At 35.4% G+C, this 13,137-nt stretch overlaps 1 protein-coding gene across 1 annotated transcript; it reads right to left on the bottom strand.

Moving 5' to 3' along the window:
- LOC104727290 lies at nucleotides 1,227-2,510 on the bottom strand. The gene is made up of 4 exons (XM_010446356.2): nucleotides 2,140-2,510; nucleotides 1,878-2,030; nucleotides 1,520-1,607; nucleotides 1,227-1,422 (listed from the first exon to the last, which is right to left on the bottom strand). Exons 1-4 carry the CDS (start codon nucleotides 2,407-2,409, stop codon nucleotides 1,400-1,402), a joined length of 534 nt encoding a protein of 177 aa, XP_010444658.1. The 5' UTR covers nucleotides 2,410-2,510; the 3' UTR covers nucleotides 1,227-1,399.

Below are 13,137 nucleotides of genomic sequence, written 5' to 3'. Positions count from 1 at the left end.
GCAAATTCAAAGTATTTATCAGTTGCTTAGTTCTTAAACTCTGGAGGTCGATTCAAGAGGCAAGAGATGTATTTTGACTATGTATGTTCATTTCTTTTAGATTTTTGGTGTTGATCTCATATACATATATGCGTAGAGTTTTGAGAACCAGTGATAACTTGGCACTTGGCAGTACGTAAATCCATATACTAGCTTCTGCCAATGTTTTTGAATAGATTTTGCGCTGATACTGAATACTGGTTACTGAGGTATACCCACAATAATCCCTGATCCCATTTATGGGAAATTATGAAAACTTTTGATAACTTGGTAGCAGTTAGATTGTGTCATGTAGATTTTTAGCAAAAGAAAGGACTTTAAGGTGTTGACTGGTTCTCCCGCTACCTTCCGCAAACGCTGCATTTGTGGGTGGTAGCGGTTGCTAGCGATTGGAACCAATCACACAAACCGTTTCCAATCGTTCCTAATCGCTCCCAACCGCTCCAAACCACTAAATTCCAAAAACTGCTTCCCACGAGCGTTTGCAGTTGCGGGCGATTGCGGTTGGATTTTTTTTTTATTTTTAACTTAAAAGAAATCAATGATAATGAAATTTTTTTTTTGTTATATTTTCTATCTAACCATTTTACTCATTAAGAATGGGAGAAAATGAAGTATGAATACGATTGCAGAGATTATAAAATAAATAATTAGAAAAAATAATATTCCAATTAACAATAACCCGGAAAAATTTATGTAAATTTATTGGCACATCGCACATAAGTTCAAAAAATCTAAATAAATATAATATTTCATCAGAAATTTAAGAAAATAAGATTATTTGTGAAAAATATTAAAACAAATCACCAGTGACTCTTCTCAACTCTCACTTGACCATTCCTACCGATGCAACTACTGACCCACAATCTAAGAGAAAAGAGAAAAGATCTATGATCTAAAGCATACGTGTTGTCATTTATCAAATTACTTGATTTAATTTTTGGTGAAAAGCCAAATACATAAAGGAATAAGTATTTCAATATGATTTTTTTTTGAATAATTATTATTTTAATAAATTTTAATTATAAATCAAGTTTAATAAAAATTTTGGTGTTTTTAAACATTTATATATTAGATATCACATTTATTATGTTCCAACCGCTATTGCACCCGCTGGTCAACCAGTAGTAAACTTCCCGCAAACACACCAATTTTAAACCGCTAAACCAGTTGTTCAAAACGCTTAATAACGCTTGAAACCGCAATCGTCCGCTTCCGCAATCTCCCGCAACCGCAACCACAACCACAACGTTTGAACTAATCAGACCCTAAGTAGCTACTACTAACCTCTGGTTGTTTGACCCACATTTGTCCATCATACCATCCAGTCTCTTCATATGGTATAACTGCAGAAAGTAGTCTATCTCCAACGTAGCTCCATCCCTAAGAACATAAACCAAAAGTCAATAACAAATCAAACCAATCAAGCTTTCACAAGTAAAGACTCCATTGGAAAGAAAAAGCAGAGCAAGTTCAATACCAGTTTGAACCAGGTATATTCTCAAGACAATCAACAAAACCAGGAATAACGTTCCAGTACCCGCAGCTAGAGCAAATCTCAAAGGCTCCTGCAACATAAAAGAATATATTCCTTCTGTTTCAAAATATAAGATGTTTTAGCTAAAGCACACATAATAAGAAATATTTACTTTTAAAAAAGTTTACCCAATTATAAACAACAATGCATAAAATAACTAATAAGGAAATATAAAATTCAATATAAAAATTGCATAGAAAGTTGAATACATCCTATATAATGAAACGGATGGAGTATATTACAATCTGTACTAAAAACAAAATCTTGTGGCAGAAAGCAGGCGCTGTTTCAAAATGCTCACTCTAGAAGGATTAAAGCTAGCAACTGCAATAGGAACTCCAAGAACAGTGAAAGTGACCAACCAAAGACCACCGAGACGAATAAAGAACTCGCTTGGAACCAATTCTCCCCATGAATACAACATTCCTTCTTTTAAAGACGAATACTCATTCACCTTTACACACCAAAACAAAACACACAGGTGTTAAATTCTACAAACTCAAAATCTCATCATTGCACTTTAGAATCAGACAAAACAAAAAAACAAAAGTGATATTACTTACGGGTCTTTGGTCTGAAGGAACTTCAATCTCGGAACTGGGATCCCAGCTTTGATCAGAGAAACTCATGCTTCCACCTCCATTATTACCTTTGTCTTCCACTGCTTTCACTGTAACACTTAGAAGAAGTTGATGCTTCTCACCATCGTCTCCGATTCCGCAATATCTGACGATCGATGAAGAATCATAGTAGCTCCCGAGCCTACTACTGTTACTACAAACCCGGTGGGGTTTCATGGGAATCAGAGGGTAACTAGCGATTAACATGAGCATTGTGCTCTCTACCTGGTTCTCTATTCCTGAGAGAGTACGAGTACCGTTGTTGTTTGATTGAAGATTAAAGGTTAGTGGAGCAGAGCACCTGAACCACGGCAAACAACATAGAGCCAGAAATAATAATAATCAGTTTTTTAGTTTTGGTTTCTTCTGAGACTTGTGGCGTTTCTCTCGCCACGTGGCACATGGTCCCTTGCACGCATCCTCTCATGTTTCCACGTGCCTCTCCGGCTCTCCCTCTGACTCTCAGTGATCTAATAATTATTATCTGGGCCATCCATGCCCAATTTTACTTTATCTGGGCTACCCAGGCCCAAATTTACTTCATTTTTACTCTGATTGCCGCTGTCAACTCAAACTTCATGTAGTTTTAATTAATTAATTAATTAAAGAATAACAGAATTTTTTTATTGTAAAGAATTGAACAAAAAGATATAAACAAAACTGTTACGTGTACTTCCGACCTTGCAGTTGCCACTCGCTAGTTTTGGCTTTATTTCGATGAATTTTTTCTTTTGAATATAACGGTTAAGGGTCGTTTGTACGAGTGACGGAATTAGTAACGGTTGGTGAATTCATTGGTTAACGGCTGTTTATACGACTGATGGAATTAATAACGATTTTAAATTTAACCAGACGTGTACAAATGATATATAAAATTTGTTTACAATATGACTAAATGAGTTGCTATGCTCTGGTAGTGACATTTTTATCGTTTTTTCTATACACCTGTCGATTCTCATTGTTACCCTTTTTGANTTTTTTTTTTTTTTTTTTTTTTTTTTTTTCTCTTCATCACCGGAACTCCGGCGAAGATAACGATTTCCACATCCCTCCTTCCTCCCAGATTTCGATTCAAAAACCTCTTCTACACCTGACATAAGTTTCAGATAGCCTTTCCCGTGCCCAGTTTTTTATTGAGTCAGTTTCAGCCCTCCAAGCGAGAGAACGAGGTTAAAGCAGAAGGCAAGATTGAGACGGAAATGAAGGAGGAAGGCGTTGAAGTCATCAAGTCAAGTACTTCTTGTTGATCGATAATTGAGTTTATGTTAAGAGTCGTGACTTTTAGATTAAGTTGTGTCGTTTAGTTATAAAACCACAAGACACATCTATTCACTTGTTTTGTCTGTTTGCTACGTATATAAACCTATTGTATCATGGATGTAAAACTATAGTTTGAGATCAATAAAAAATTCTTTCTTATACTGAGTTTCTTATCACAATCGATACAAGATTGTGATATATTCATACTCTGTGTTTTCTCTTGCTTTCTTACTCTGTTGGTATCAAAAATCTAACATGGTATCAGAGCCCTGCTGATTCAAGGGCCTAGTTCAAGCAAAATAAGAGGCAATGGAAGGAACATCACAATAATTGATTCCCATATTCGATGGAGATAAATATGATTTCTGGCGTATCAAGATGACAACAATTTTCAAAACCAGAAAGATGTGGACGATGGTGGAGAACGGAGTTTCAAACCAACCATCAGAAGCAGATCATACTCCGGAAGGGTTGCGACTGAAAAAGCAATGGGAGGAAGAAACGACACAAGATATGATGGCTCTGCAAATTCTGCAAACAGCCGTGTCGGATCAAATCTTCTCCCACATAGCACCAGCAACTAATTCGAAGGAAGCATGGGATGCACTGCGATCAGAATTTCAAGGTACTCTGCAAGTATGATTGATCAAACTACAATCGTTGAGAAGGGAGTACGGAAATTTAAGGATGAACGAAGGTGATAACATAAAGGTTTTCACAGAAAAACTAATTGATGTGGGAAATCAATTAAGGGTTCATGGTGAAGAGAAGACGGACTATCATCTCTCCCAACAAGATTTGACAGCATTGTGGCTGTGATGGAGCAAATAAAGGATCTGACTTCGTTGCCTGTAACAGAGTTAATAGGAACTCTTAAGGCACATGAAAAACATATGGAACTCTGAGACGAGACAATTTCGGAAGGCGCGTTTAATGTTAGAACAAAAGGAGGGAATCCTAGTTCTAAACCAAAAAATGGCAAAAAGAGGTGTGGATTTTGTAAGAGAACAAACCACACAGAAGCGGACTGCTGGAGGAAACAGCACATGGTTGGTCAGCAAATAGCTTCAAGGAACAAGAAAGAATGTTACAACTGTGGACAAGTTGGACATTTTTCTAGAGAGTGCCGTTCGAAGAAATACGAGCGAGCAGAGATGGGTCTTGAGAATGAAGATGACGAAGTGCACATGTTGTTTAGTGCAAGTGAAGAGTCATCAATACTCAAGGAAGAAGATGTCTGGTTAGTGGATAGTGGCTGCACAAACCACATGACAGGAGAAGTTAAAAACTTCATCAGGCTAGACAGAAGCATAAAGGTTCCAATCAAAGTTGGAAATGGAGACGTCGTAATGACGGGTGGGAAAGGAGATATCATTATCATGACAAACAAAGGAAGAAGAATGGTTAAGGATGTCTACCTAGTTCCTGGATTGGCAATAAGTTTGCTTAGTGTTCCGCAAATGACATCACGTGGATATCAACTTTTGTTCAAGAAGAAGCAATGCATAATCTCAGATTCTAAAGGAATGAGAATTATGGAGGTACAAATGGTGCAGAAAAGTTTTCCAATCAAATGGAACTCTTCTCAAGATAGTGGAAAAAGCATAAGCGAAAACAATATGATTGTCCAACATGAACATGTGAAAATGACAAGGAGAAGGTCAGCTTGCAGATCGTCTTACAACAAGCTCTCAACGTCTCAAGGTTTGAAGAACTAAGCAGGAAGCTTGGAGTGAGACCAAAACTCAATTAAGGGGGAGTGTTGATCGATAATTGAGTTTATTTTAAGAGTCGTGGCTTTTAGATTAAGTTGTGTTGTTTAGTTATAAAACCACAAGACACATCTATTCACTTGTTGTGTCTGTTTGCTACGTATATAAACCTATTGTATCATGGATGTAAAACTACAGTTTGAGATCAATAAAAAGTTCTTTCTTATACTAAGTTTCTTATCACAATCGATACAAGATTGTGATATATTCATACTCTTTGTTTTCTCTTGCTTTCTTACTCTGTTGGTATCAAAACTCTTAACACTTCTGGGGAAGCACACTCGTTTGCAAAAACAAAACTGTTTACCACCACAATAACATAATTGTTATTAATTGAAAATGATACTATAGTATATGTTACTCCCTACGTTTCAAAATATAGGATGTTTTAACTAAAGCACACAGATTAAAAAGTCTTTACTTTTACCGTAACTCTTAGAAGAAGCTGCTGCTTCTCACCATCGTCGCCAATTCCACCATATCTGATGATCGATGAAGAATCATAGTAACTCCTGAGCTTACTACTGTTTCTACAGACCCGGTGGGGTTTCTTGGGAATCAGAGGGTAACTTGCGATTAACCTAAGCATTGTGCTCTCTATCTGATTCTCTATTCCTTAGAGAGTACGAGTACCGTTGTTGTTTGATTGAAGATTAAAGGTAAGTGGAGCAGAGCACCTGAACCTCGGCAAACAACACAGAGCCAGAAATAATAATAATCAGTTTTTTAGTTTTGGTTTCTTCTGAGACTTGTGGCGTCTCTCTCACCACGTGGCACATGCTCCCTTGCACGCATCCTCTCGTGTTTCCACGTGTCTCTCTGATTCTCCCTCTGACTCTCAGTGATCTAATAATTATTATTTGGGCCATCCAGGTCCAATTTTACTTTATCTGGACTATCAAGGCCCAGATTTACTTTATCTTTACTCTGATTGCCGCAGTCAACTCAAACTTCATGTAGTTTTAATTAATTAAAGAATAACAGAATTTTTTATTGTAAAGAATTGAACAGAAAAAATAAACAACTCAGTTGTGTGTACTTCCGACCTTGCAGTTGCCACTCGCAAGTTTTGGCTTAATTTCGAAAAATAATTTTTTTGGAATATAACGGTTGGTGAGTTCATACCAACGATTAACGGCCGTTTATACAGGTGACGGAATTAGTAACGGTTTTAAATTTAACCAGACGTATACAAAATTTGTTTACAATACACATGTCGAATTTTATAAAGTTAACAACATCAAGAAATAAATACTCTCACGTAGAATAAAAAATGGAGATTGCGATTGAAAACCAACATCACATACAAATTGATTTACCTCTTCCCTATATATTCATATTTTATTAATATTGAAACAAAGATTACATAATAATTGTTTATAAGACACACATACACACCCAAGAGATTAAAGTTTTTTTTTTTTCGGTCAAACCAAAGATTACAGTTTAAGAAAAAGAAATACAGTCGAACAAGTGAACTAGTTAAAAGTGTAAACTCAAAACGCCCAAAAAGTTTATATTTTCCTTTTCTATTCTTTTTAGTGCCCTAGTTAAAAGTGTAAACTCAAAATGTAAAATAAACCGGTTAAAATCGGATATTAATCCTACACATGAACTGCTACAGTAATAACATTCCCCTCCGCCTCATTGACTTGGTCTTCATCATCAATCTCACGAACAATGTCACCACGGTTTTGAAGCCCATCTTCACCATCTTTATTTAATCAAATAATAAAATATTAGTGAATAAGAATTTAAAATTGTAAATTATAGTAGTAAATATTAAAGGATTAAAGGAAAGATCTTACCTGCAGGAGTGGTAGTAAGTAACAACAGATTTTTTATAAACAGAAGACCAATGGCAGAGATGGTGAGCCATATGATGAATTCCCCATTTTCTTTAGCCAATTCGAATAGAAGAACGAATGAGGTGGAAAGAAAGGCGTTGATCACGTCACAATCTTCGCCAATGCGAAAGGCAACATATACACATACAAGATGTATGTAGAGGCACACAACAGCCACGACCATTAAAACCACATTTCTGCTCTTCAAATAGCTATCAAGGTAGGTAAATCCTAGTAAAACACCGATCTGGAGGATCGATTTGACCACCGTAAACGCGTAGGCGTACGGACGTACACCAGGAATGTGTATCCTCCATCTGGTGGCAACACCATGGACAAGACCAGCCAGGTATAATTTTAAAAAGAATGCAAAAAGAGTGACCATGATGATCCACGACCATGTCACCGACCCGCGACCGGGTGCTAGTAGCGCCGCACAAATAAAACTCACCACAATAGATACTATTGCTACCAATAAAATCCTTCTCGGTTCAATGAGATCGCCTTTGATATTACCCAGTGCCTTGTCAAATTTCTGGATCTTCGTCACTATGCCATATGAAGTACAAGAAACCCTCAGTTCACAACTCTGCTCTATAGTCCCAGTTCCTTCTAAGCTTTGGTCTTCACCGGTAACCACGTCCAATATAGAAATCGCGACTTCCTCCGCCTTTGATTTTACTCCTTCCACGAATGATCGAGAACTAGGGCATGATTCGTTATCGTCGAACTCCGAGACGCAAACCGAGCATTCGATAGCGGAAGACATGTTTGAGTTTGTGTGTTGTGTCTCTCTCTCTGAATAGAGGGAGGAGACGAAGATGACGAAAGAGATAAGAAGAAGAAGATGCGTAGGAGCGGGTGGAACCATACCACGAGCTGTTCCTGAATCGTAACCTAATAAGCTATCTCCTTCGACAACGGATATAGCGGCGGTTGATGACGTGTGAGTTCCGTGTCCGTCATCGTCTCTAGGAGATCTCGAGTCTTTAGATTCATCGATTGGTCCCATGGTTGATTCGTAGCCACGAGCTAAGAATCTTGCTCCGATTAGTTTACGGTTACAGTGAGAAGCGGTGTGAAGCTCGTAACGGTGATCTTTGTCGAGGCCAAGGAAGAGAGGAGTACGAGTGGTGTGACGCTCGCAACGGTGCTCCGGCAAAACGGAGATAACGCCACGTTGAGCCATGAGGGAGTCGGCTTCGGCTTGAGTGAGGCGAGTGGAGAATCCATGAATGGCGTTCTCGTAAGTGTAGAGCAACTCGGTGGAGTCGGAGATTGATCTGAGAGATGAATGGTACCAGTTAGAGTGGAGGTCGAAGGAGGACGGCATTTGACATTGAGCAATGCGAGCGATGTAAGTTCCTTGTTTAGAGGAGGACACGTGGCATAAACAGAGAAGGAGAAAGAAAGCAGTTGCGGAGGAAGAGAGAAACGACGACATGATTGAGGACCTTTGGTGTGTTTGCTGTGTGTGTCTCTCTCTCTCTCTCTGAATCCAGGGGAGGAGAAAAATAAGTTGAGAGAGGAGTTTACATACAGTAGTAGAAGGTCCCAAGGTGAAGATATATGTAGGGTAATAGGGGCAATTACTTAAAGTCAACCAACCAATAGGGTAATAGGTTCAAAAACATCCCTATCTTTTTTTGTTATTTTGACAATCAAGCATCCCTATCTTTTAGATGGGATAAATGTATCCATATAAGAACTTTTACATGGGACCAATGTGGGACCAATCTTTTAGATGGGCAGTAGAAAATAAGATTATGTGGGACCAATTTAAAAATATTTAAGAAAATAAGAATTTGCCTACTGCCCACACACCAAAACAAAAAACTAATGAAGTAGTCAAATTTTGCCATTTGAATAGAAAAAAACTCTTGATTATTCATACATTCTATCAATTTAAATTGGTCAATAACGACAGAGTTACATCCCACCTCTTTTGGTTTTTCAAATTTTTATCGAAAAATAAATATAGGGGTAAAGTGATATAGCTAACTATTTGAAAAAAAGTGATATAGCTAACTATTTGAAAAATCGGGAAATTAGGACTAAAGGTAGAGAAAATTACTATATTAGTATTGATAGTGTGGTGGTTGATGGTGGTGATGGTGGCTGGAGGAGGTGACCGGCGGAGGTGGTCGCCGAAGCTGGTCACCGGAGATGGTCGTTAGAGATGGTTGCTGGAGGTGGTCGCTGGAGGTAGCGGTAGAAGTGATGGTGTTTGTGGTGATAAAGGTAAAATCTGTAACTAATATATAAAATATAGAGTATATAAAATTTATATAGACTAAGCACAGAAAACGATTTGGACAAGACTCACTGGTTTTTGCTCAACTACACTTTTCAAAATGTTATTCACTCCATTTGGAGGGAAAGAAATGACAGGCGCCATGGAGAACCACCATCACTGGTGGAGAAGCTGGTGAAGTTGATTGATAAAAATGTCCGCAATAGACTAAGCACAATGTCTGATGTCGATGACACATTCATTCATGCTTGGTTTGCAACAAGATTTCACTAAATTGTCAGGGTTGTTTTTTTTAAGCAAAACAGGATCTAAACAAAGTTTTGTATCATTAATGTAAAACGTTTATTTTTCTTTGAATATAATTTAACATTAATTTCAAAAGAAAAAAAAAATTTATATAGTTAATAGATGGATATATCTTTTTTTTTTGGTTATACACTGCAATTCATCTTCATAGAATTGTAAAATTTTTGTGCCATTTTTTTTTTACAACGATTTTCACAAATGCTATTGTCAGAAACACTGTTAATCAAAGTCATTAAAGTTAGTTCGGTAATTATTATTAACAGGTCGATTCAATTTATTTTTTTACAACCCGAAATCAGTGATTCAGATCCTAATAACTACGTTAGTCATTTGCAGAAACAATATTGAAGATATCCCTCAGATATGGCAATATTCGATTTTAACAAAATTCAGAGAATTAATTGTAAAGACTGCGGATATTAATCTAACTTAAGGCCCTTCAAAAACATTAAACAAAATTAGATAATATTTTCCTAGATTACCATAACGAATATGACCAATTAATGATACCACAATCAATAAAATCGATCATGTACAACCACAACCGTTAACTTGAGAATATTACAAACATATTCTCATTTACAAGATCTTATAAACTTGCTCATCAAGAGAGTGTAAAACAAAAGAAAATTAGCAGTATACGTAACATATATATATATATATAATGATGTAACATATATATTTCAATTCAAAGAAACTCAATTTACTCATGATACAAAATCATAAAACTTATATATAAGTAAAATATAAAACATTGTCCCGTGGTACAACAAGAGGTAAATCCTAATATCAATTAAAAGTGTTTATTGATTATTTTTTACCAAGATGTACCCAAAATATCTAAATTGCCCGAAAATATATACTTTCCAATTACCAAAAAAATATAATTCTACTTTTGGATATTAGCGGCTCTTACACACTATCTTGGTTGAGCCTGCCAAAGTCAGAATTCTCCGAGGTATGTGATACAAAAGTCTTTATGTTTCTTTTTTTTGTTTTTTTAGACGACCGGGAAAAGAATGTCTCCCCCATATTATACCTCTCCACTATGTTATACAAAACTCTATGCTTGATAGTTGATATTGCACGTTGGGGGTATTGGACGGACCTAGGAATGTTAAAAAAGTATACGTATGCAACACTCATTTATTAAATGCAGGCCCGGTCCGTCCATAAGGCAAGCAAAGCACTTGCTTTCGGCCACAAGAAGATATATTTAATTGAAAGGGCATAAATACAAAGTTATCTGTTTGGTCTGATGGTTCAGTAGTCATTTTCCATGTCTAACATCCAGGTTCGAGTCCTAATTCAGTACTTCATGAGTTTTTTTTAACCTTACCCCTTACGTACGTTTTGAAAATGCTTTAGGCCACTTTTAATATAGGGCCGGCCCTGATTAAATGTGTATCCATATATACATTTTTTAAGTATATTTTGGATTATATCTTTTAAGTTATAAATAATTATATAAATGGTCTTTGTGTTTAAGACAAAAAAAAAATTATAACTGAAAATTATTTGATTTCGGATCTTTTATATTTAGATGACGATTTAATGATAGTAAATGTATAAAATCTACATTCTTCTAAAATTTTGTAAGCTATAATCTTAAAAAAAACTCTAACTCGAAACTGAGTACTACACACAATCTAAACCAGCATATTTCTTACCTAAATACTTAATCGCAATAACTTCATTTTTATTGCCAGTATTACGTTGTAACAAATTAGAGAATATGCCTAATATACTTGATTATCATGTATCGTAATTGCTATATTTTCTCTACTTTAAACTTGCTCCCCAAAATTTTTAGGAAGACGAGCAAACCTAACCATAACAATCTACTACGACTCTATAAATGCAAAAAGACTCATCGATGAAACCACTCTCCATGAGATAATTTTAATTATATCTGCTAGGTTTTTCGTTGTTTTTTTCTTTATAATTCTGGGTTTGTTTTGTTTCTCAACTACAGCTGTTTAATCCGGTGGCTGGTAGGGCAATACTGTGTTTGTAGCTCTGGTATGGCTTTGTTGTTCGTATGCTTATGACATTTGAAATTCTTCAATTCCTTATGTGACTAATTTATCGTGTTTTGGTACAGTTGGCTTGGATAGAGGAAGAACCACGAGACTAGCCTTGATTTCTTAATTGGATCTTCCTGGTAAACTCATCTTATATCCGTAAATTAATAATCCTTTTGTTATCAATTTTTCTAGATTTGAAGTAAATACTCATTTGTGAAAGCTTGAATCTGAATTTTTTTGTAAGCAACATTAGTTTATGATCATTTATCTGAATATGTGTTTGGTATGATGAAGCAGCTATGGTATTGATTAGGCATGGAGAATCGTTGGAATGAAAATATTTTTTTTATATGGATTTTGTTGACTACGGGCCATTGACTGAGAAAGCTACCGAAGCAGGTTAGAGAATTAATAACATACATGCTCATGTTATCTTCACACCGTCTATAATTGTGCTCACATGACTAATTAATTACTAATGAAACATACACTAACCTGGTTCATGGTACCAGGAGTCTAATGCTACTGGACGTAATGAGGAAGAGGAAAATTCTATCAATGTTTATCTCGCCAGAGAAAAACGGGCCAGTGTGCTTTTGATTTATTCATTATCTTTAGTAGAACAATCAGTTAACTCAAAATTGTATGTTTTCTGTTGATGTTTTAGGATTTAAGCAGACAGATTCAATTATCCAACTTCTTGACCATAACACACTTCATATGTTGCAGAAAACAGTTCATTACTTTACAAGGAACTTCATAAAGTCCATGTTGTTTTTATACAACACCAGAATAACACAGGAACGACATATATTGGTGTAACGGATGTCAAAAAATATATATATGGAATAATGTTGTATAGATGTCAACAAACAACTATATCTCTATTCATTTATCCTGTTACTTCCATAACTAAAATATTTTCAATAAAAATTAAAGAATTCTAACGATTTTTAATTGTTAAAAGATGTTTAAATGCTATTGGCTCATGTGATGGAATGAGTTAGAGTTTACATAAATATGATTTTATAGTTTTTATGTGTTGTCTACTATAAACAAACAAAATATTTTAATAAGATATTAGGTCAGTTAAATGAAAGTTTTCACTTATCCCTCTTGAAAATCCTAAATTGGCATTTTCTACATTAATATATAAGATCATGCTTTAAACAAAGTTTTTTTTTTCTAGTCAAAATTGGTTTAAATGATACATATAAATTAGTTTTCAAAAAATATACTTAATTTTTTTAAAAAAGAAATTAGTATCCCATACTTTTCAAAAAGAATTTTAAATATTCTAAAATAATTTAAATTAATAAATAATTTTAAACTCAAACCCGCTTGCCAGGTATGTCATAGAGCGGGTTTGAGTTTACATAAATATGATTATATTTTTTGTAAAAAGGTTGTCTACACACATAAATCCTACAATTATCAATCAAAATATAATTTAAAAATTTAAACACTAAACAAAA

The sequence above is a fragment of the Camelina sativa genome, chromosome 11 (genome assembly GCF_000633955.1).
Source record: "Camelina sativa cultivar DH55 chromosome 11, Cs, whole genome shotgun sequence".
NCBI lineage: Eukaryota > Viridiplantae > Streptophyta > Magnoliopsida > Brassicales > Brassicaceae > Camelina > Camelina sativa.
Note: the sequence above shows the minus strand (reverse complement) of the source record. Positions and strands in the feature narration are given on the sequence as shown.